The sequence below is a fragment of the Giraffa tippelskirchi genome, chromosome 1, assembly GCF_054371585.1.
Source record: "Giraffa tippelskirchi isolate mGirTip1 chromosome 1, T2T-mGirTip1v1.2.pri, whole genome shotgun sequence".
Taxonomy (NCBI): domain Eukaryota; kingdom Metazoa; phylum Chordata; class Mammalia; order Artiodactyla; family Giraffidae; genus Giraffa; species Giraffa tippelskirchi.
In genome coordinates, this window is record NC_137275.1 from 129,795,636 (window position 1) to 129,820,303 (window position 24,668).

The 24,668-nt window shown below is 40.4% G+C and overlaps 1 protein-coding gene across 6 annotated transcripts in view; it reads right to left on the reverse strand.

The window, feature by feature from the left end:
- MSRA (methionine sulfoxide reductase A) overlaps nucleotides 1-16,723 on the reverse strand; it is a 389,493-nt gene extending 372,770 nt beyond the window's left edge. For 4 of the 6 annotated variants that reach the window (XM_081496028.1, XM_081496038.1, XM_081496004.1 and 1 more), the window contains exon 1: nucleotides 16,322-16,723. In XM_081496028.1, coding sequence (XP_081352154.1) covers nucleotides 16,322-16,457 — 136 coding nt within the window. In that variant the 5' untranslated portion in view covers nucleotides 16,458-16,723. Of the gene's footprint in view, nucleotides 1-9,786; nucleotides 9,872-16,099; nucleotides 16,207-16,321 lie in introns of those variants that run through there. The other 2 variants (XM_081496013.1, XM_081496019.1) reach the window with 2 other exon arrangements.
- Between the last annotated feature and the right edge of the window lie 7,945 nt (nucleotides 16,724-24,668).

Below are 24,668 nucleotides of genomic sequence, written 5' to 3' on the forward strand. Positions count from 1 at the left end.
TCACCACTACTACTCAACATCATACTGGAAGTTCTGCTGCTGCTGCTGCTAAGTCACTTCAGTTGTGTCCGACTCTGTGCGACCCCATAGATGGCAGCCCACCAGGCTCTCCCATCCCTGGGATTCTCCAGGCAAGAACACTGGAGTGGGTTGCCATTTCCTTCTCCAATGCATGAAAGTGAAAAGTGAAAGTGAAGTCACTCAGTCATGTCCGACTCTTTGCGACCCCATGGACTGCAGCCTACCAGGCTCTTCTGTCCATGGGATTTTCCAGGCAAGAGTACTGGAGTGGGGTGCCATTGCCTTCTCCAACTGGAAGCTCTAGCTAATGCAATAAGAAAAGGAAATAAAAGGTACACAGATGGGGAAAAAGAAATTAAGATGCCTTTGTTTGCAGATGACATGATTGTCTAAATCCCAATGAATCAACAAAAACAAAAAGATTACAGGATATAAGGTTAACATACTAAAGCAAAATGTTTTCTTATATGCCAACAATGAACAATTGGAATTTGAAATTTAAAAAATAATACCTTTTACATTAGCACTAAAAAAGTTAAATACTGAGGTATACATCTAACAAAATATGTACAAGATCTATATGGGGAAAACTATAGAATTCTGATGAAAGAAATCAAAGAATATCTAAATAAATGCAGAAATATTTCATGCACATGGATATGAAGACTCATTACTATCAAGATGTAAAGTCTTCCCAACTTGATCTATAGATTCAACACTATCAAAATCCCAACAAGTTATTTTGTCAGTCAGTCAGTCCAGTCGCTCAGTCATATCCAACTTTGCAACACCATGGACTGCAGCAAGCCAGGCTTCCCTGTCCATCATCAACTCCCAGAGCCTACTCAAACTCAGGTCCATCGCATTGGTGATGCCATCTAACCATCTCATCCTCTGTCATCCCCTTCTCCTCCCACCTTCAATCTTTCCCAGCATCAGGATCTTTTCCAATGAGTCCGTTCTCCTCATCAGGTGGCCAAAGAAAGTACTGGAGCTTCAGCTTCAGCATCAGTCCTTCCAATGAATATTCAGGACTGATTTCCTTTAGGATTGACTGGTTTGATCTTCTTGCAGTCCAAGGGACTCTCAAGAGTCTTCTCCAATACCACAGTTCAAAAGCATCAATTCTTCGGTGCTCAGCTTTCTTCATAGTCCAACTCTTACATCCATACATGACTACTGGAAAAACCATAGCTTTGACTAGACAGACCTTTGTTGGAAAAGTAATGTCTCTGCTTTTTAATATGCTGTCTAGGTTGGTCATCTGGAGAAGGAAATGCAAACCCACTCCAGTGTTCCTTCCTGGAGAATTCCATGGACAGAGGAGCCTGGTGCGCTACAGTCAACGGGGTCACAGAGAGTCGGACATGACTGAGCTACTGAACAACAACAACAAGGTTGGTCATAGCTTTTCTTCCAAGGACCAAGTGTCTTTTAATTTCATGGCTACAGTCACCATCTGCAGTGATCTGGGAGCCCCCAAAAATACAGTCTCTCACTGCTTCCATGGTTTCCCCATCTATTTGCCATGAAGTGATGGGACCGGATGCCTTGATCTTAGTTTTCTGAATGTTGAGTTTTAAGCCAACTTTTTCACTCTCCTCTTTTCACTTTCATCAAGGGGCTCTTTATTGTGTGGATAAGGACAAAATGATTCTAAAATTTCATATGGAGAGGGAAAAGAGCCAGAGCTGACAACATGATATAGAAGAAGAACAAAGAGAGAGGACTGATGCCACCCAACTTCAAGACTTACCATAAAGTACCATAATCAAGACAGTGTGGTATTGGTGAAAGAATAGACAAATGGCTCAGCAGAACAGAATAAACAGCCCAGAAATAGACACACACAAATACAGTCAACTGATGTTTGGGAAGGGAAGAAAGCCAATGCAATGGAACGAAGATAGTCTTTTCAAAATGGTGCTTAACAACTGGACATTCACAAGAAAAAAAATTTAAATCTAGATCTAGATATTACATTTTTGACAAAAATTAACTCAAAATTTAAAATGCAAACCTATAAAGCTTCTAGAAAGTAACTTGAGAAAATGCCTGTGACTTTAGATTTGGCAATGATTTTTTAGATACTAAGTATGATCTGTGAAATAAAAAATTGATAAATTGGGCTTCATTAAAATTAAAAATGTCTGCTCTGCAAAAGATATTGTCAAGAGTATAAGAAGACAGGCCACAATCCAGGAGAAAATATTTGCAAAATACATATCTGATAAAGGACTGCTATCCAAACTATAGAAAGAATTCTTAAAAACTCAGCAATAAGAAAATCTGAAATCGAATGAAAAAGTGGACAAAGGATATAAACGGACATTTCATCAAAGAAGATATATAGATGGTAAATAAGCATGTAGAAAGATGTCCATCATATGTCATTGCTACTGCTGCTAAGTCACTTCAGTCATATCCGACTCTGTGCGACCCAATAGACCGCAGCCCATCAGGCTCTGCCGTCCCTGGGGTTCTCCAAGCAAGAACACTGGAGTGGGTTGCCATTTCCTTCTCCAATGCATGAAAGTGAAAAGTGAAAGTGAAGTCGCTCAGTCATGTCTGACTCTTCGAGACCCCATGGACTGCAGCCCACCAGGCTCCCCTGTCCATGGGATTTTCCAGGCAAGAGTACTGGAGTGAGCTGCCATTGCCTTCTCCTCATATGTCATTAGGGAACTGCAAATTAAAACAACAATGAAATGCCACTTCATACCTTTAGAATGGCTAAAATCTAAAACACTGACTAAACCAAATACTGACAAGGATGTGAATCAACAGGAATCACATTCATTGCTGATGAGAATGTGAAACGGTACAATCACCTTGGAACACAGTTTGGCAGTTTTTTACAAAACTAAACATACTCTTATGGTAATAAGATCTAGTGACTGTGCTCCATGGTATTTATCCCAAAGGAGCTGAAAACTTACATTCACATAAAAACTTGGATAAGAGTGTTTACCATAATGTATTCATAACTGCCAAAACCTAGCAACCAAGATGCTCTTCAATGGGTGAATGAATAAACAAACTGTGATAAATCCATACAACGGAATATTATTCAGCACTAAAAAGAAATGAGCTATCCAGATACAGAGAAACCCTAAATGCTTCTAACTAAGTGAAAGAAGTCAATCTGAAAAGGCTGCATACTGTATGATTCCAACTAAATGATATTTTGGAAAAGGCAAAATTGTGGAGACAGTAAAAAGATCAGTGGTTGCCAGCAGTGCATCAGGGAGGAACTGAAGAGTAGGTGGAAGACAGAGATTTTTAGGGCAGTGAAACTAGTCTGTATGATATTGTAATGGTAGATACCTGTCATTTTGTAAAACCCATAGCATGTACAAACACAAAGAATGAACTCTAATATAAAGTATGGACTTCAGATAATAATAATGTATTGCTATGACTTGTCTATTATAACATGTACCACAGGAAAGTGAAATATTAATAATAGGGGAAATTGGGTGGAGGGACAGGTGTATATGGGAACTTGTACTTTTCACTCGATTTTTCTATAAACCTAAAACTTCTCCAAAAAATTAAATCTATTAATATTGTTAAAATGAATACATTAAGATATACCAGCTGACTTGGAGATGTTTCCATAATGCACTATTAAGTGAGAAAAGTGAGATGCAGAGAATGCAAATTGATCCACTTTTATAAAATAGCAACAATAAAAAATGTGAGTGTTTAGGTAGGACTTTATGGATATGAAGAAAGGCACTAAAGAATGCCCTCTTGGTTCTGGACAGTGGTTACTTGGAAAGTTGAGAGGAGAGGATAAAACTGATTTGGTGGTGGTGTTGTTCAGTCACTCAGTTGAAGAGTCTTCTTCAACACCACAGTTCAAAAGCATCAATTCTTCGGTGCTCAGCCTCCTCTATGGCCCAACTCTCATATCCATACATGACTACTAGAAAAACCATAGCTGTGACTAGACATACCTTTGTTGGCAAAGTAATATCTCTGCTTTTTAATATGCTGTCTAAGTTTGTCATAGCTTTTCTTCCAAGGAGCAAGCGCCTGTTTAATTTCATGGCTGCAGTCACCATCTGCAGCGATTCTGGAGCCCAGGAAAGTAAAAATGATTAAAAACTTCCAAATTTTGAGAAAAAGTATGGATAAAAATTTAAGGTTTAATAAAGGCCCCGAAGCAAAGAGAAGCCATCTCAGCACAGACTGAGCAGAACAGTGAGAAGGGCCTATGTTCAGACTCCCTGGGAAGAAAACTCAGAGACTGACAGCAAAGACACCTTGGTTCCTTTCTAAGTGAGCAAACAATAGAGAATCCTCATTTTTAAAATTATATCAATTTTGTTTGTCAACCACCCTATAAGTTGCAAAGCAAACATATACAGAAAAAGAAGCCTAGGCTTCAGGTCTTTCATCAGTCTCGTTTTTCTGAGAAAAATAATGGTTGGGTTTCTATTGAACCAAAATAGCTAAAGCTTAAGCTCCATCATATTCACAGAAACTCCTTGGTTCATATTTTGCCCTTGCAAATTCCTATGTAAATTTATATAGCTTCTTCCTGTATGTTTCCCCCCAAAATACTGCAGCAAACGGCTATATTATCTCACTCATCCGACCCTTAATTTTCACCAGAAAATAATTATTCCCTTTTACTCCACTTATCAAAATAAATCCACAGAGCTTCTTAGGATGAGCATAATCCTGAAGAAGAGAAAAAAATTTTTTTTTTAATTTCTGAAAATAAAGTTATCTGCAAAGGGCCTCCTCCAGCCTCTTTTACTTGCAGAGGCAGTTGGGTGCAGTCTCTCCTCTGGGGGGCGGAGGGGGGGTGCGGTTTCCTGGCAACCTGCCTCCAGTTGTCACGGAGAGGAGCTGGTGAGCAGGGCTGTTATCTGGCGAGGTGCAGCCTAGGTTGGGGGGGGCAGCGAGTGGAGCGGACAGCTCCATGCATCTGCTTCGTGCCAGTGCACACAGCTTGGTGTGCGAGGAATGCTAAGTGGTGGGCCAGGAACCCCAGGGACCAGCAGGACTTGCTACATTGGGCTTCCTGCTAGATGACGTCGCTCTTCATGAATTGGTTCTTAGGAAGAGATAAGGAAATGGAGATTTGCAGCCATGCAGTGTTTTCTCCGGGGCTCTATTTGAAAGCTGGCTGCTCCATTCGGCCAACCCTAATGCGGTTTCCTTTTCATCTGCTAACTACGGTACATTCGGGATTTTTTTTTTCCTTGAGGTTTCATTTGCTCCAGCTGGAAAGCTCTGAATTCCGTTGCAGTATTTCACTTTCACGGCTCTCGCCTTCTGGGTAAAATCTGTTAAAATATCAAATTTTCTTCAGCTGGCCAAAGAATAATTTTGGGCCTCCTGGGAACAATGCTTTTTAATTTTTCACATTGTGTTTGACCTAAGCAAACTATAAATTGCCTAAGAGTAAACTACAAGTTTAAAAAAAATTAAAGGTAAAATATGAAAAAGTTCCAGAGGAAAATTCAACACTAATGTTATTACCTTACCATGGTAACATTTTCAAAAGAATTCATTTTATATACATGCTCTGGGAAGACAGTCAGTGTTTCTGAATTTTATTCTTCATTTTTAAAAAACGTAATGATAATATATTCATCAAAACATATTGTAATCTTGCATTTCTTCCAGTTTCACTATTACCAGTCTTTGCTGTATTATAATGCAAATTTAACACACTTATTCAGCAAGCTAGTGGATCAGAAATACACCCTGCTGAGAAACTTTGTAGATATGCTCACATGAAATGTTACAAAAGTCCTACAGAAATGTAAGGGACCATCTTTTTCTCTGTCAAGGGCAACAGCTTCATTCAACCTTTTATAAGAGACCTAGCTTACAGAAGAGGTCCCAGCTGGTTCAAAGGGTATGGCAGTCTCTGGTCAAGGCAAAACCAAGCATTTGGTGGTTTTTAATAAAAACAAACAAAAAATAGGCCCCAAATAGAGTCACTTTTGCTAAGCCTCATGGCTTCCCAGGTGGCTCAGTGGTAAAGAATCCACCCGCCAATGCAGGAAATGCAGGAGATGTGGATTTGATCCCTGGGTCGGGAATGGCAATTCACTCTAGTCTTTTTGCCTAGGAAATCCCATGGACAGAGGAGCCTGGCAGACTACAGTCCATGGGGTCCCAAACAGATGAACATGACTTAGCAACTGAGCACATGCTAAGCCCCATGACACCAAATCAAGATTTACCTTGGCTATCTATGGTTTTGGCTCTCCCCAAAATGGGAGAGCAATGGTTTAAGAACAAGTCAATCAGGAATCTCCAGATGGGCACTAGCTGGGTAATCTATGTGGCAGACATCCTGCCATGCCCGGGAGGAAAGTAACCTTACTATAACCACCCTGCCTAGCACAACTTCTTTGTTGCCACTCCCTTCTGGCTCTAAGAATCTTTCATTTTGTACAGCTCCTCAGAGCTCCTTTCTATCATCAAGACTGGATGCAGCCCAATTCGAATGAATTTTTGCTCAAATAAACTCTTAAAAGTTTACAAGTTTTAATATAAGTTTATGTTAACAGCATCATGCTCAAAGTAGTCAAATGTCTTGTCAAATGGGAAAAACATTCCGACAGGACATCCAGAGAGGAAGTTACCAGAAGACCAAGCGGCCTGGTCCTTGTAATCCCCAAGCTCTGGTCATGTAACCAGGCAAGAAGTCAAGGAAACACAAGGGAGCAAAGTGGCAATCTCTGAGCTCCAAAGACATTGAAGGAACTCAACTCCACCACCCTTAAGGAGACACTCTGGAATAAAAGTATAAAACAGGGCCTCAAAGCCCTAGCTCCATGTCCAACTCTAAGAGCAATCGATGCTGAAACAGTCCCCCAAAGGCAGCATGGAAGGGGCAGAGCTGAGAGTAGCCTTGAAAGGCCCAGGAAGGTTGAAATGGGCTGTAACGAAGAAAGTCAACTTCCCGGAGGAAGTTACTAAGAGCAGGAGTCAGGCTCAGGGGTGGAAGCAGAGATGAAGCACACTGAGATTAGCAGCAAGTTAAAGAAGGCTTCTAACCCCAGGATGAACAGAGTCATTGCCAGATCACAGAGTTATCTTTATTTTCTTAGAAGTGACAGAAAGAAATCTGAGGTTTAAACAGATGCCTGATAGTGGTGCTCATGACAGACTGAGAAGACTTAACAGCAGTAACCAAGGAAAGTATGATGGTTAGTTTCCTCTGCCAAGCTGACTGGGTTAAAGGATGCCCAGGGTGCTGGTTACACATTATTTCTGTGTATGTTGTGAAGGTACTTCCAGAAAAGATTAACATTTGAATTATACACTGAGTAAAGAAGGTGATCCCACCAATATGGTGTGGGGAGGTGGAGGGGGGCGGGTGTGTGTCTCATCCAGTCCCATCAGATTGGGACAAAAAGGTGGAAGAAGGGTGATTTCACTCTCCTTGTCTGATCTGGAACATCCATCTCCTTCGGCCCTCAGATGCTCCTGGTTCTCAGGCTTTAGGATTCAGACTGGAACCATTGGTTCCCCTGGTTCTCAGCTCTCAGGGTTAGACTGAATTACATCACCAGCTATCCTGGGCCTCCAGCTTACAGACAGCAGATCTTGAACTCCTCAGCTTCCATTATCATGTGAGCCAATCGCCCCTAATAAATCTCTTTACACATACATATACACACACACACACACACACACACACACAAACAAACACATATACGGTTGGTTCTGTTTCTCTGGAAAACCCTAATACAGAAGGCAAGGAACAATCAAGATTTGTTGGAGAAGGGCCAGTTTAAATACAGAGGCAAAGATCGAAGATGCATGTGGCTAAGGTTTGGGGGACTTGAGAGCATAGGAGTAATGCTACTGACAGAAATGGGGAAATTAAAATATGCATCCAATGTTTTGAAGGGGAAATGGTTTGGTTTTAGAACTGAGTTTGGGGTTATGGCAAGATATACAATCCTTAGGGCTTCCCTGGTGGTTCAGTCAGTAAAGAATCCACCTACAATGCAGGAGACCTGGTTTCAGTCCCTGGGTTGGGAAGATCCCCTGGAGGAGAGCATGGCAACCCACTCCAGTATTCTCGCCTGGAGAATCCCCATGGACAGAGGAGCCTGGCGGGCTACAGTGCACAGGGTCGCAAAGAGTTGGACACAACTGAGTACAAGAATTTGGAAATGGGAAGCAGATGGGTTTATGGGAGAAATTAAATTCAAGTAGGGCAAGTTTTGAGGAAGAACAGGATAAGGCTATATGGAAAACACAATATTTCACCCAAGCAAGCATTTAGTAAACATTTAACAAAGATGACTGAATGAAAAGATTAAAGTGTGGATCCCACCTGGACATTTCCAGAGGCAAAACACTGAACCACATGCTAACCAGACGATAGGGTTCTAGAGCAGTGGTCTCCAACCTTTCCGGCACCAGGGTCCAGTCTCATGGAAGACAATTTTTCCACAGATGGCGGGGGGGGGGGTGTTCCGCAGTGAGTCAAGAACATTACATTGATTGTGCACTTAATTTCTATTATTATTACATCAGCTCCACCTCAGATCATCAGACATTAGGTCCCGAAGGTTGGGGACCCCTGTTTTAGAAGGGACACAGTGGGAAGAAGAGCTGGGAAGGTGAGGGTCAGATCGTGGGAGCTCTGGGATCCCCTTATCTCAGGGACTTCAGAGAAGTACTGTGGATTCTGAAATAAGAGGGGAAAATAAAGAGCTTTAGACGGGATGCAGAGAGGATAGATAATAGTTCTGTGTCCTACAATTTAGAAATTAATCGCACACTGGAGAAAATTTTTTCTAAAAGGAAAATTGTTTTCTATCATTTTCTTCTAGAAAGTCTATGTACATCACTCAAAATAAAAGAAATACACATAATGCCTTCTACATAATAGTGGAAGAAATCTGTCCCCAAAGATCTTTTCTTTGTATAAATGATGCCACCACAATTGACACTTCAATAAAAATGAATATTTATGAAATGTAAAATGACTTGGATTAACTTATTCCAATTTCACCCTCTAAATTTAGATTTTTAAATCATGCCAAAATGTGGATTTTGATTACAAAAGCAAGTTGGAGCAGAAAAAAAGAACTTGATATGAAAAAGAGAGCAAAATTTAAAAAGAAGGGAAAAAACCAGAACTTGAAATAGGGATGACAAAAGATGACAGAAAGGTGGTCAATTAGACTAAAAATATCATAAGGAGATCATCTGCAAAGTGGAGTTATTTAACTCAGTAATGCAGTCAGATTTACAAGAATCATAAGTTTTTTAAAAAGCACGGAGTCAAGTCTCCTGGCTGTGTCCCCCCCTCCACCACCAGCTCACAGCATAGCCCTCTCCATGGCCATTACTTTCTAAGCTATCCTTCCAAAGTTTCAAAGTTTCTATTATTATTTTCCTCCCTGTTCACACAAAAGTTAATATATAACACTGTTCTGACTTTGCACTTTCCACCTAACACTGTACCTTGGCAATCTCTATCTATTCACATAGAAATTTCATGTTCTTTTTTACAGCTGCATTTTCCATTCTGAGGAGGAACCATAATTTAACTAGCCCCTACTGATGGGTGTTTGGGTTGTTTCCAATTGTTGATGACTGCAAACAAAGCTGCAGTGAATAACCTGGTACAGTCATCATTTGGCATGAATGCGAGTATATCTGTAGGATAAATTCCCAGCAACTGCATTCCTGTGTCAAAAGGTATATGCATTTAAATTTTGGGTAGATATTGCCAAATTGCCTTCCATAAGAGTTGGGCCAATTTACCTTCTTGCCGGCAAAGGAGGAGGGTGTCTTTTTCCTTCAGGATTACCAACAAACTGTATCATCGGAGTTCTGGATTTTTGCCAATCTGAAGAATGAAAAATGGTACTTACACTCTCCTCATTATGAATGAAGTTGAGCATCTTTTTATATGTTTAAGAGCAAATTATACTTCCTTTTCTGTGAACTGCTCATAACCTCTATTTTTCTAATGGATGTTGTTTTCTTATTATCTCCTAAAAGTTTCTTATATATTAGGAAGATTAGTCCTTCACCTATGACATGAATTACAAGTATTTACCCCAGTTTGTCTTTTGAATTTGCTTACAGTAATTTTCGCCTCCGGAAGATTTTTATCCTGTTGTGGTCTAATTTATCCATCTTTTTTGTCTTCTGATTTTCAAGCCGTGGTTAGAAAGGCTTTGCTTTCTAAAAGAATTCTCCCTTGCTCATTCTTAAATTATTTCATTCTTTACATTTAACTAAATGAAAAAACAGTACATATAGTACTGTTAAGATCACAAACTCTAGAGGCAAACTGCCTACATTCATATCCCAGATCCACCACTTATTAGCCACGTGACCTTGCGTAAGTCACCTAAAACTCTATAGGCTTCAGTTTCCACTCCAATAAGTGAGGGTAAAACAGTTAACACCTCCTCAGGTTATAGTGAAGATTAAATGCATTAGTCAGACATGACTTAGCAACTAAACAATAACAAATGTAAATCAATTACTACAGTGTCTGGCATATAGTTAAGCACTCAATATGTATGAGCTATTATCAATATATATCTTTTGGAACTTATCCTGGTTTAAGAATGTGAAGTATAGATCCAACTTTGGAGGGTTTTCTGGTTTTGTTTTTTCCATATGGCTACACAGTTGTACCATAACCATTTATTGAATATTTCATCTTTTCCTCACTGATTTAAGATGTCACCTGTATCATATACTATATGTTCACACATATTTAAGAATTTCTGATCTTTCTATTCTGTATATTGACTTATCTGTTCATGGACTGTCCCGTGTTGTTTAAATTATTAAGCTTCGCTTTTACTATCTCTAAGAGCCAACTGTTCCTCTTTGTTCTTATTTTACAGTTACCATAACTATGCCTGTTTATTTTTCCAAATGAATTTTTTAAATGAATGCATCCATTTCTAGAACAAAATAAAAATATCATTAGTATTTTTCTTCAAATCATGTTACCTTTATAAATTAACTTTAGGGACAACTGATACATGTTTCCTGTTTAGTCTTCCAATCCAGTAAACTGGTATGTTCTCCCATTTGTTCAAGTTTTCTTTTTGTGCTCCCCTGTATATTTTCTTCACAAAGATTGGACATATTTCTTGCCAAGTTTGTTCTTAAATTTTAACTTTTTTGGTTGCTATTACAAAGGGGGTGTTTGTTTCACTATATTTTCCAACAGCTTGTTTAGAGTAAAGCTATTGGTTTCTGTCTAATAAGTATATAAATTGATACCTTATTAAACTCTCTTGGATTTTCCAGTTATATAATCCTATCATCTGCAAATGGCATTAGTTTTACCTTCTCTTTTCCAATCTGTACATCTCTAATTGCCTTGTCATTGACTAGCACCTACAACACAATGTTAATAATAAACAATCATCCAAAGCAAGCCAAGTCATAACTTGATACAACACAGGCAGCCCTGGAAAAATTAAGCAGTAAAGAAATTTGAAGGTTTGACTCTAACCTTCTTGCAAAGTAGTAACCTACCAGCCCACAGTTCATAAACGGATGGAGATTTTTTTAAGAACACAAAAAAGGTAAGATTAAAGCCAAGATGATGACCCTTAAGAACAAAAGAATTTAGTAACAGTGCACACCTGCCACTAGGCAAAGAAAGCATTAACCACCTCCACATTCTTTCTTAACTGGGACTTAAATGGAAATCTCTAATATTTCTTCATGAAGCATGATGTTGGCAGATATGTTTTATCACATTAAGGAAGTAGCCATCTCTGAATGTTATCAATAATGGTTGTTAAATGTGGTAAAATAACTTCACAGCTGGAGAAGGAAGTGGCAACCCACTCCAGTAGTCTTGCCTGGAGAATTCCATGGACAAAGGAGCCTGGTGGGCTACAGTCCCTGGGGTCACAAAGAGTCGGACACGACTGAGCAACTAACACACACACAACTTCACAGCATCTAGGGAAATATTTGTATCATTTTTCTCCCTAGACCAACTAAATGATAGATTATATTAATAAGGGCTTCCCAGGTGGCACGGTGGTAAAGAATCCACCTGCCAATGAAGGAAAGGCAAAAAATATGAGTTCAATCCCTGGGTGGGGAATATCCCCTGGAGTAGGAAATGGCAACCCACTCAGAGGAGCCTTGCAGGCTATAGTCCATGGAGTCACAAAGAGTCCAATACGACTGAGCCACACACAGTGAATTATATTAATAAATTTCCTAATATTGACAAATCCTTGCATTCTAAGACTAAATCCCATTGCTAGATTCTGCTTACTAATATTTATTTAGCAGTTTTGTATCTATACTCATAAGTGAGAATGGTTTTTCTTTTTAGTGCAATATTTATCAGGTTTGGTTTCAATATTATACTTGTTTCATAAAAAGAATTTGACAATCCTTTCAGTTTAAATATACTATTGGAATTATACATTCTTTAACTATTTAGATGTCACTTATAAAACTGACTGGACATAATGCTTTGAGAGGAGGCAATCTTTGACAACTTTATTTCTTCTAGAAAAATCAATCTGTTAAGATTTTCTCTTTCTGGGGTCAGTTTAGGTCAGTTATATTTTCCTAAAAGTTATCTATTTCATCCAAGTTTTCAAATTTATTTTCAAAGAATTAAGTAAACAGTCTCATATGATTCTTCAACTTTTCTATTTCTACTATTCCCTCTTTCAGTTCTTATTTCATGTATTTGTACTTTATTCCTTTTCTCCTTTATTAGATAGCTAATATCACAGTACAATTGTTTTTTCAAAGAGCCACCTTTTGGATTACTCACACTGCTCTGTTTTTCTGCTTATATTTATAGTTCTTAGAAGAGCAAACCTTTAGCAGGTGTTCTACACCTCTTCCTCTCCCCAAAGAGATATCACAGTAATAAATACAGCAAACACTACCTAAGGATATACAGGCAAGAAAGCAAAGATTAAACATGAGCTGCCAACATTCTCTTGGATGATATATCCAAACCCCAAACACCTGATCAAAAAATAGATTAGCCATATTTCCAACACGGCTGGAAAAAAATGAGCCATATAAATAAAAAGCTGGGCTTTCACAATAATTAATTCACTAAAAATATTATCAGTTCCTCTTTTTCTGTTGATTGCTTTTTTATATTTTTTAAATTTTTTATTGAAATATAGTTGAACTACAAGGTTGCGTAAATTTCAGACGTATAGCAAAGTGATTCAGATACATGATACAGATATATTCTTCGATTCTTTTCCATTATAGGTGGCTATTATAAGCTATTCAGAATAGTTTCCTGTGCTATACCTTCTTGGTTACCTATCTTACTTATAGCAGTGTGTATATTTTAATCCTAAACTCCTAATTTATCCCTCCCCTGAAGATCAGTTCTTACTAAACTTAGATTTTAATACCACAGGAGGCACTCTGAGGTTTTAATTATAAGCTTTCTGCCTCCTGCCTATCTCTAGCAATTGACTGACCACCAATTCAGTCCAGCAAACATGAATTCCTCTTTTCCCCCAGTCCCAAAGTTCTCTGAATATTGCTCTGTAGGCAGCCACTGAAACAAAGAGATCACCACTACATAGAAAGACCAGCAAGTTCCTGTGTGCCCTGCCAGTGAATGGTGCCCAGAGCCTACCACTGATCTAAACAGAGCGTGCTTCAAATGAGCCAGTCTAGGCCAGGTTTAGTTCTAACCAACCACCCGAAGTAGGCCTATTCATGTTTTGATCCACTTTAGGTAGCCTGGGAGAAATTAAAGAAGTCTGAAGGGTTGAATCTCACCTTCTTGCAAAGCAGAAATCTACTACTCGGCTGTAGTTTATGAAAGGGTGTACATTTCTGTAAGAATACTCAAAAAAGGTAGGGTTAAAGCTAAGATGATAACCCTTCACCCCAAATGTATTTGGTAATAGTGCACACCTGGTACTAGGCTGAGCCAAAAACACTGAGCCAAAGACACTAAAGAGATAGGCTTTGTCTTCTAAAATCAAAAGGTGATGCTTTTGCCACAGAACTTCTCAGAGAGTAGAGGCGCAAATAACAACAGATACAGACAGAGGTAATATAGAGAGGTGAAGAGCTGTTAAACAGACTGGAAATGAATTTAACTTCCAAAGCAATAATATGAAGTCTGTAAGCTTCAATCTTAAGCCACTGAAAACACACCTGAGAAGTAACACTGCCCATTTCTGGGGCCAATCAGAACCTTTGACAACCTGTCAAGGCAGCAGTCCCAGGGTAGAGACAGGAAAGCCACTATCTAAAATTTAAGTATGGGGGGGTGGAGGTGGTTACAACAGCTGAACACAAAAGACATGCATTGCAGGCTTAGCCCTACACCAAAAAAAAAAAAAAACAAAACTGGTTTATTGGTCCAGCAATAGCAATGTATGCATGGCTATATAAAAAGGCAGAAGTGCCAGGTCTTGAGATTTTGCAGTCAGAATTAGTAGATGGATAGAGGAAAAAAAAAAAAAAACACTGTTGGCTCGTTTCTGTCATGCTAGTTAATCTTTTACCAAAAGTGTCATCTATATACTAAATAACTGATTGGGAAGACTTTGGTTAAGGTAAAGGAGAACTAAATTCAGGACAATTTTAATCTTCAACCAGCTTGGGGATCTGATCATGCTTGTTTGTTTTGTTTTTGGATGTCTGGGAGGACATACCAAAGACACTAGTGTATAAAAATGAAGCTTCATACAAGTTGGGGAAGTTCAGCATTGAGAAGCACTGCCTTTAAATATCCATTTATGAATCCTAGTTTGTTAAAGGAGAATTCACTTTCAAGATAAAGTTTAGATAATAGGGTTATATAGTTTAGAGATAATCTGAATTTTTTTTTTTGAAACTCATTCTCTGAATTTGATCTAAAATAAGTTTTTTAAGGCTGTTGAGTTGGGAGTGAAGTGATGGGGGACATAGGATATAAAGCTGCTGATGTAGGTGAATGAGAAACAAGTTACACAGCATTAGTTCCCAAACTACCTCAAACACAAAGACCTCTATCTTGTCCATTCTCATACTGAGTATACTGAGTAGGGTGTACCATACACAGACTCAAAACGGTCTTCTCCCATATATACTCGACAAATCTTTAAGGAAAAGAAAAATGGAAGAATCCCTAAGAAATTATAAAAGTATAATTTATCTTGGCATCGAACCATATGTGAAAGATTTATCACCACTTAATCTTCCAACAGCTCTAAGGCAGCGGTTCACGACTACTGAATGCATTAGTATCACTGGAAGGGCTTGTTTAAAAGATAACACTTTGAGAAGCAACGTCACCAAGGTAATCCTTCTCAAAGTATGATCCTCACGTTGGTGGCAAGAGGAAAAGGGGACAACAGAGGACGAGATGGCTGGATGGCATCACCGACTCAAGGAACTAGGAGTTTGAGCAAGCTCCGGGATATGGTGAAGGACAAGGAAGCCCGGAGTACTGCAGTTCATGGGGTTGCAAACAGTCAGCTATTACTGAGAGACTAAACAACAGGTTGGTGGACTTGCGCTGTCTGCGGCCTTCCACAGTGCTGAGACAGAAATTGATAAAAGTGAAGCTTTCAAAACTTTTAGAGCAGTTTTCAGAATTTCATATTTCTTCCTTCATTTTATTCATTTTATTTCGTTTTCCTAGCATCGCACCGTTACTACATTTTACGTATTCTATTAGATTAGCCAAAAGTATTGGTATGCGATTGGGAAATTATTTTTAAGTTTGGCAAGCACAGCTCTGCTGCGTGACTGATACACAAGTGCAGAATCGGGAGCACGGGGCCAGGGGAAGCTCCTGCCAAGTCGGGGAAATCGGGGAGTTGTGGAGAATAAGGGCAGCGTGAGGATAAGTCCTGCAACCAGAACACTGGCGTGAGAAACAAGTTCAAAACCGCAGTATATACATCGTTCTGTGTCATTCCATGGCTCCCGTGACAACACAAACCCGCACCACCTCTGCAAGTAGCCCGCATCCCAGCCGCCGAAGCAGAAAAGAAAGGAAAGCGGATGCACACCCGTGAGAAAGGGCGGAAATCAGGTCAGCGACTTTCCCGCTGAGGGGTATTTACAGGCTAGGGGGGCCGTATCAACGTACTAGATCCCTTCAGTGTATTTTCCGTCGTTCTAGTGGATGAAAACCTAAACAAAGAAAGACGATCGACACCTCGTCCCCTCCACTCCCAGCGCCCTCCGCGCCTGCGCAGACACCCTAGCTGCCAACCCTTACGAGGCCGGCCCCCGACTCCCTTCCGGCGGCCGGAGGGTGCGCGTGCGCAGAGGCGAGGACCGCGCCCTCGGTGCGTGGCCGCGTCCTTACCCGCTACGACGATGGGCTCCTTCCGGCCCGGCAAGGCCTCCTGGGGGCTGATGATCCTGGAGGCGGAGTCACCCATTCTCGGGATGGGGAAGAAGAGATGAAAGAGCTGGCGGGCCGTTCTGGTGGCCGAGAGCATGGACGGCCGCCGGGCGGTCGGGAGCGGAGGCGCCGCTGCGGAGTGGGCGGCTGGCGCGGCGCGGGGGGAGCTGCGTGCACTGGACGCGGGGCTGGCGGGCGAGTCAGCGACGACACGTGCGCCGCGGGTTGTGCCGCTGCCGCCGCCCCGGAACCGAGGTTATTACTTCAGCCTCAGGCCGGGAGAGCCAGGACAGAGGGCGTGTTCTCGCCCTGAGCCGGGCCTGTGCTGGGAGACACCTGAGAGTTCTTGCTCCCCTTCTGTACAAAGTTCCCAGGCGAAGAACGAGTGTCCTAATGGCAGTGCGAAGTACGTGAAGCGGAAGAGGCCAAAATAATAATAATCCGCTGCTTTGACTTTAAAGGCACTACGGTTTTCACAGCATCCTTACCAATTGCTGGGTATGCCCAGTAAGCTGTACGACGACCTGACTTTCAAACTAGCATCTATGCTTCCACTGGAGCCAATATGATGGTAAATAATCCAAAAGATGGATTATTTATCAAAAGTGAAAACCAGTTTTCAAAAAGTTAAGAATATAGGGAAAATAATATGTTTTATATATATACACATAACACACACATATAAATAATATATTGATGATTATCATCATAATGTATTTCCCCCATTTTACAAGGGAGAAGAAAAGAGCTAGATTCTAATACTTTGTTAACGCAGTTCAGGTGAACTTAAGGGTGCTATTGGATCATTCTTGCCTTTCAAATCATGGGGCATAACATTTGTTCTGTGACAAATTTTCGAACCAAAAAATAAGGTGGGTGGAGGCAGATGGGTGACTTGGGAGCTCCATATGTGAAATTCTGGTTTTCCGCAAATGTTATGCCAAAATGGGCAGATAGTCTTATGAAGAAAGGAACTTCAGATTAGCACCCACAGAAATGAGAAGGCTTTGACCCAACCTTCCACGTAGGTTCAGTTTCCTTGTTTTCTTTATGTGGTCTGTAACATGAGGACAGGAGGATTAGCGCTCCTGTGTTGTAGGATATGGCCTGACAGGAAATATTAAAATTTAGATTAAAGTGTTTATTTTGTAATACAGATTCTGTCTGGAGAGTGTGCCTCAGTTTTTACTTCTTTATTTGGTTTTGCTATGAGATTACAGGAAGTAGTTTCTGTAGGCCTTTCCTGAAAACCCTCCAAGGTGTCCATTCTAGGTGGTAAGATCATTCTTCTGTCAAAGGAAATTAGCCTGTTTTCTTTTTCATTTCTGCATTTTGATACATACTGATTTGCTTTTTCTGTTTTTTGTCGTTGATTGTATAAAATTAAGAACTGAAGAATTTTTCATGTCAAGGAGAAGTACTTACATTGTGTTAAGCAAGAAAACACAACAAAGCTACAGTGCATCTATGTGTAGTAAGTAGTATATATACATTATAATAAATGCATACACCTCTCCTTAGGCACCCACTGAAGAAAGGCTAGAAAAAATTAAAACAATGTTTGTGGTTGTGTTGTTGATCATAGTAATGACTGACTAGTTTTCGCTTGCTTTAAACTTCTGGTTTGAAATAGTTACATTTTTACAGTGTTCTCAGATGTTCCAATAGCTGTGTTACTTTTATTATTATTAAAAAAAATAAACGTTTTGGTATTTAAAAAAAATAAATAAATAAAAAATAAAAAAAATAAATAAACGTTTTGAAAGAGAAAAATACCTTATTTCATAAAACAGAAGTTTCTTACCTCATTTACCAGAATAGATGAGAGAAAAGTTGAATTGAGGTTGGTTTGTTGAGAGAATGACTGTTGTTGCTTTCAATGATGCCATTTTCATCATTAGAGTTTCCTTTTCTTCAAACTGCTCCTAATCCCTTCTGAGCTTCTCCACACTGAGAGTCTTTTTTTGCCCATATTCCCCATTGGGCACACACTGCTTTGATGTGTTATTTTTGTGATTATGCTCTGATTTTCCAACGAATTCTAACAATGTATGTTCTTTAGGATTCAGTCTAACCATCTTCTTTGGTACAATAAAGAGCCAAAATACAGCAGTGTAGACAAAATAAGAAGTTTATTTCTTCTATTGCATAACGATCCAGAAATAGGTAGTTCAGCGCTGAGCCAGACCATGTCTGTTCTTTAAAAAAGTTTGAAAGCCATGTTCTAAAGAGACTCTAAATTCTCAGAAGGTCCTTACTTTCAGCAGGGATGCGCTCCAGTGCATGTGCACAGGGGGAGCCATGACTAAGGGCAGGGCCAAAGCTATGGACCTGAGGACAGCCTCAGACGTTCTTGCACCATCAGGTTGAGTGTGGAGAAAGCAGAAGAACAAGGCCAGGTCTCCCAAGGTGGATGGGGATGTGGAAGGACTGAGAGAACCCATGACCCAGATAAAGCCTGGAGTTAGAATAAGGAGCCCCCAGTGCTGAGACCATGTGACCAGATAGAACTGCAAAGCCCTCGCTCATCTGGAGCAGGAGCCCACCTGTGCCCAAAGAACATCCAGGAACAACTGTGTCTCAGCCTAGCAGGAGCCCAGGGACCAGGAGTCCATAACACATCAACGCACATGCTTAGGACGGGCCAAAGCCGAGAGACAGCTCAGTGGGACACCATGAGACCAGGAGCACACGAAGCTCTCCAAGAACCCAGACACTGTCTTGAAAGGAGTAAGGAAAGCCTTGGAGAGAACCGCAAAAGACTGAACATGGGAGAAAAGGGCTGAAAAGAGAGCTGTCACAGGTGTGGAAGATGAACTCAAGGACAAATGGTGCAAAGTGAAAGAAAGTGAAAGTCACTCAGTCGTGTCTGACTCTTTGGGATCACATGAACTATACAGTCCATGGAATTCTCCAGGCCAGAATTCTAGCCTTTCCCTTCTCCAGGGGATCTTCCAAACCCAGGGATCAAACCCAGGTCTCCCACACCCAGGTCTCCCCCATCGCAGGCGGATTCTTTACCAGCTGAGCCACAAGGGAAGCCCAAGAACACTGGAGTGGGTAGCTTATCCCTTCTCCAGTGGATCTTCCCGACCCAGGAATCGAAACCAGGGTCTCCTGCAGTGCAGGCAAATTCTTTACCAACTGAGCTAAATAGTGTAAAGGGTGAGCTTTGTCCCCTCCAAGAGGCATTTCAGCTCTGCCCCTGTTCTTTATTAAACCATGAATAACTGCAGGGGGCGCCCTGGTGGACTCAAACTGATACAAGGCTTTTTTGGGGTCTTTTTAGAGAAATCCACTTCAGCAGGCAAGAGACACCCTTAAAAGTGAATAAATAGAAAGCTTACTATGATACTTGATGTTTGCATACTTAAAACCTCGTGCCTTTTTTATGATCTGTCTGTAGAAGATTCAGAGCTGTCTTAAGCTTGTTAATTCATTGCTTAGATTATTTTACTGTGTTTTAAGAGTAGAAAATAACAATAATAATACAGTTGTTTGAAGTTTCTCTTGCCAGGGTTTCAGTTTCCTGAAGTCAATCTCAGTCTCAAAATATTTAATGGAAAATTCCAGAAATAAATAATGTATAAGTTTTAATTTTCATGCCATACTGAGCAGCGTGATGAACTCTTGCTGTCCCTCTCATCCGCCCCTCCATGTGAATCATCACTTTGTTCCGCATATCCCATCCATTAGTTACTTAGTAGCTTACTCCACTATCAGATCAACATTCAGGTGTCTCAGTGCTTGGGTTCAAGTAAACCTTATTTTACTTAATAATGGCCCCAAAGGGCAAGATTGGTGAAACTGGCAATTGGGATGTGCCAAAGAGCAGCCATAAAGCACTTCCTTTAATCGAGACTTCCCTGGCGGTCCAGTGGTTGAGACTTTGCCTTCCAGTGCAGGGTGTACGGATTGGGTTCCTGGTCAGGGAGCTAAGATCCACCTGCCTCGGGCCCAGAAAGCCAAAACATAAAACAAACAGTATTGTAATAAATTCGATAATGACTTAAAAAATGGTCCACATTGAAAAAAAAATCTTTGAAAAGATTGAGAAAAAAAATCATATGCTGAGGTTGTGAAGATCTTCGGTAAGAACAAATCTGTCTGTGAAACTGTGAAGAAGGAAAGAGAAATTCGTGCTAGTTTTGCTGTCACACCTCAGGCCAAAAAAGTTAACAGCCACAGTGAGTGATAAGTGGGTAGTTAAGATGGAAAAGACATTAAATCTGTATAATATTTTGAGAACAAAAGCTCCACCATATTCACATAAATTGTATTACAGTGCATTGTTTTAATTGTTCTATTTGATTATCAGTTATTGTTGTTCATCTCTTTCTATGCCTAATCTATAAATTAAGCTTGATCATAGAATGTATGTACAGAAAAAACAGCATAGATAGGGTTCCATGCTTGCCGTGTTTCAGGCATCTACTGGGTAGCTTGGGCCATATCCTCAAAGATACAGAGGAATGACTGTAGTTACTGGTTGTTAAGCACCTTTTAGCCACCCTGTCATGGGCTTCCCAGGTGGCACTAGTGATAAAGAACCCGCCCGCCAATGTGAGAGACATAAGAGACATAGGTTTTATACCTGGGTTGGGAAAATCTCCTGGAGGAGGGCACAGCAACCCACTCCAGTATTCTTGCCTGGAGAATTCCACTAACAGAGAAGCCTGGCGGGCTATGGCTCATAGGGTCGCAAAGAATCGGACACAACTGAAGTGACTGAGCACACACACACGGGGGAATCTTAAACTTTTGAGTGGGGGGTAGGGCTCCGCAGACAGCACAGGAACAAGCTGAATGCTTGGAAACCAGGAAACATCAAAGACACTGTCAGAGAATAAGCCGAGAAACCTTCAGGTGTATAACACGTTTCCCCAACCCATGGTGGCCTTTGGAAGGGACCAATAAGAGGTGATTTTGAGCTTTTCCCTGGCAAAGTCCCAGGTGATTTGTGTGCTCACCTCCGCTGTCACCATTGCCCCCACCACCACAACAGATGCCACTCTCATGCTGCCACCATCAGAGCATCTGACACTGCCAACCCTATGTGGCTGCCACTCCCTAGGGTTCAGGGGTCACCTTGTTTAAATTAGAGAATTCCTTGGGATTGCAAAGAGTCGGAGACAGCTGAGCGATTTTCATTTTCACTTTCACTTCACTGCCACCTTGGAAGGCCTGTGAGAATCCTTTCTCAGTCTCCTTGGGGTACACCCCCGAGCCAGGTTAGTTTCCCTAAGGAATGATCTCACATTACTATGAACCATTCCTTCGTAGCTCCTATCAGAAAAATAACTGGGGATAATAAGAGTAGCACCTAACTCAGATTTTTTATTTTGGTTTTGTTTTTTTCTTGGTGATGATTACATAAGTCGATACAAGAAAAGTGCCTGAAATCATGTCTGACACATAGGAAGCCCTCAGTAAATATTAGCTATAATTATTTTATACATTTATTTGTGTGATTGTTAGAAATCTGTCTCATCCACTAGACCATGAACTCTAGGAACAGACGTTATGTTATGTCCAATTTTTTTTTTTTTCATTTTATCCCAACTGCCTACTCAGTGTCAAGGTCACAGTAAGAATTCAGCCAATATTGGTCAAATGAATGCATGAATCAATCATAGCATCTCTGGAACCAACTGGACAAATCGTTCCACAAGTTCCTTCTTTCCACTTCTCCTCAATGTCTGATGGGTCCTGATGCAAGTAGGACTAACTTACGTCTTATTTTGTATCTAAGTGTTCTCTAGTATATAAGTTAAGCTCCATATACACACACAGACATGGGCACGTACAGGTGCACATCAGAGGCCCCCAAAGGATGCAAGTAGAGTTTTCTTTGTTTTAACAGCTTTATCAAGATGAATAATTGATATCCAAATGCTGCACATATTTAATGGATAAATCTGGTGGGTTTGGACACAGGCAAACACCTCTGAAACCAGCACCACAATCATGGTGACACATACTTCCATCATCTCCAAAATTCTCTTGTCTCCCTTTATTTTGTTTTGATTTGGTTTCATGTGGTAAGATCACTTAAACAGGAGATCTACCCTCTTAATAAATCTTTAAATGCACAATACAGTATTGTTCACTACAGGCATTATGTTGTACAGCAGATTTCTAGAACTAATTCCTATTTTGTAACTGAAACTTTATACCCATTGAACAACATCTCACTTCCCCCACCTCTTAACCCCTGGAAACCACTATTCTGTTCTTTGTTTCTATGAGTTTGACTATTTTAGGGTACCTCTTATAAGTGGAATCATGCAGTATTTGTCCTTCTAAGACTGACTTATTTAACTTAGCATAATGTCCTCCAGGCTCATCCATGTTGTAGCAAATGAAAGGATTTCTCTCTTTTCAAAGGCTGGATAATATTTCATTGTATGTATATGCCCTATTTTCATCCATTGATGGACACTTTGGTTGTTTCCATGTTCTTGCTGTTATAAATAGTCAGAAGATCTCTTTAGGATGTTTTATAAGACAATTTTTAAAGAGCACATTTAGGTTTACAACAAAATTGAGAGAGAGGCACAGAGATTTCCCACTAACCCTCTGTTTCCTCACAACTATAGACTGCTGCTGCTGCTGCTAAGTCGCTTCAGTTGTATCCGACTCTGTGTGACCCCATAGATGGTAGCCCACCAGGCTCCGCCGTCCCTGGGATTCTCCAGGCAAGAACACTGGAGTGGGTTGCCATTTCCTTCTGCCCCAATAATCAACATCACTCTCCAGAATGGTATATTTCTTTACCAAGGATTTTTACATTAGCGCGTCATAATCACACAAAGTCCATAGTTTACCTTAGGGTTCACTCTTAGTGTTGTACATTCTGTGGATTTGGACAAATGTAGAATGGCATATCCTGGAGGAGGGCGTGGCAACCCACTCCAATATTCTTGCCTGGAGAATTCCATGGACAAAGGAGCCTGGCGGGCCACAGTCCATGGGGTCACATAGACTTGGACACGACTGAAGAGACTTAGCACACGTGCATAATGACATATATCTATGACTATAATACCATACATATAATGTCATATCATATATGGTATTTTCACTGCGCTAAAAATCCTCTGTGCTCTGCCTATTTACTTCCCCCACCCAGACTCTCCAGAAAGTTTATTAAGAATATTGTAGTTTTTGAGATTAACTTAATAAATGTCCCACAAACAGATTGTACCTTCTTTTTTTTACCCTGTGCTTTACAGTAGGTTCTCATTAGTTACCTATTTTATACATAGTCTCAATTGTGTATATATGTCATTCCCAATCTCCCAACTCATCCCACCCCCCCCTTTCCCCTCCTTGTTGTCTGTATGTTTGTTCTCTACGTCTGTGTCTCTATTTCTGCTTTGCGAATAGGTTCATCAGTACCATTTTTCTAGATTCCACATATATGCGCCAATATATTTGTTTTTCTCTTTCTGTCTGACTTCACTCTGTGTGACAGTCTCTAGGTCCACTTATACAAGGTACCCAGAACAGTCAGATTCATAGAGTCAGAAAGTACATTGGTAGATGCAAGGGTTGGAGTGGGGAACGGCAGAGAGACTGAGGACTTAGCGTTTAATAAGAACAGAGTTTCAGTTTAGGAAGGTGAAAAATTTGGGGGATAGAGGATGGTGAGAGTTACACAACTATGTGAATGTACTTACTGCCACTGAACTCTACAATTAAATATGGTTAAAATAGTATGTTTTTAATATGTGACTTTTACCACAATAAAAATATTTTTGAAAAAGAACGCTGTAATTTGTCAACATTATTTTTTCTGCTCTAAGTGCTTGCTGAGATTCTATAACCATTAAACAAGATAATCCAAGTGAAAATTCTGAACATAGTCCCTATGCCTAGTGGCTCAGACGGTAAAGCGTCTGCCTACAATGCTGGAGACCCAGATTCAATCCCTGGGTCAGGAAGATCTCCTGGAGAAGGAAATGGCAACCACTCCAGTATTCTTGCCTGGAAAATCCCATGGACGGAGGAACCTAGTAGGCTACAGTCCATGGGGTCACAAAGAGTCAGACACGACTGAGCAACGTCACTTTCACTTTCGCTAATGCCTAATAGCTATTGTTATTATTATTATTTTGTCTTTGTTATGGGAAATGACGAGCCCAGCGGCCTGGACCGCCTTTGGAGAGACAATAAACATTTTAAGATTAAATGAATAAATGGCAAAGTGAAAGAGTACAAAAAAGGAGTGAGTGCTGACTTATAATACTCATTTTGGATTAACTAGTTCTGTGGTCTTTCACTAGTTATATAATGTCTCTTAGTT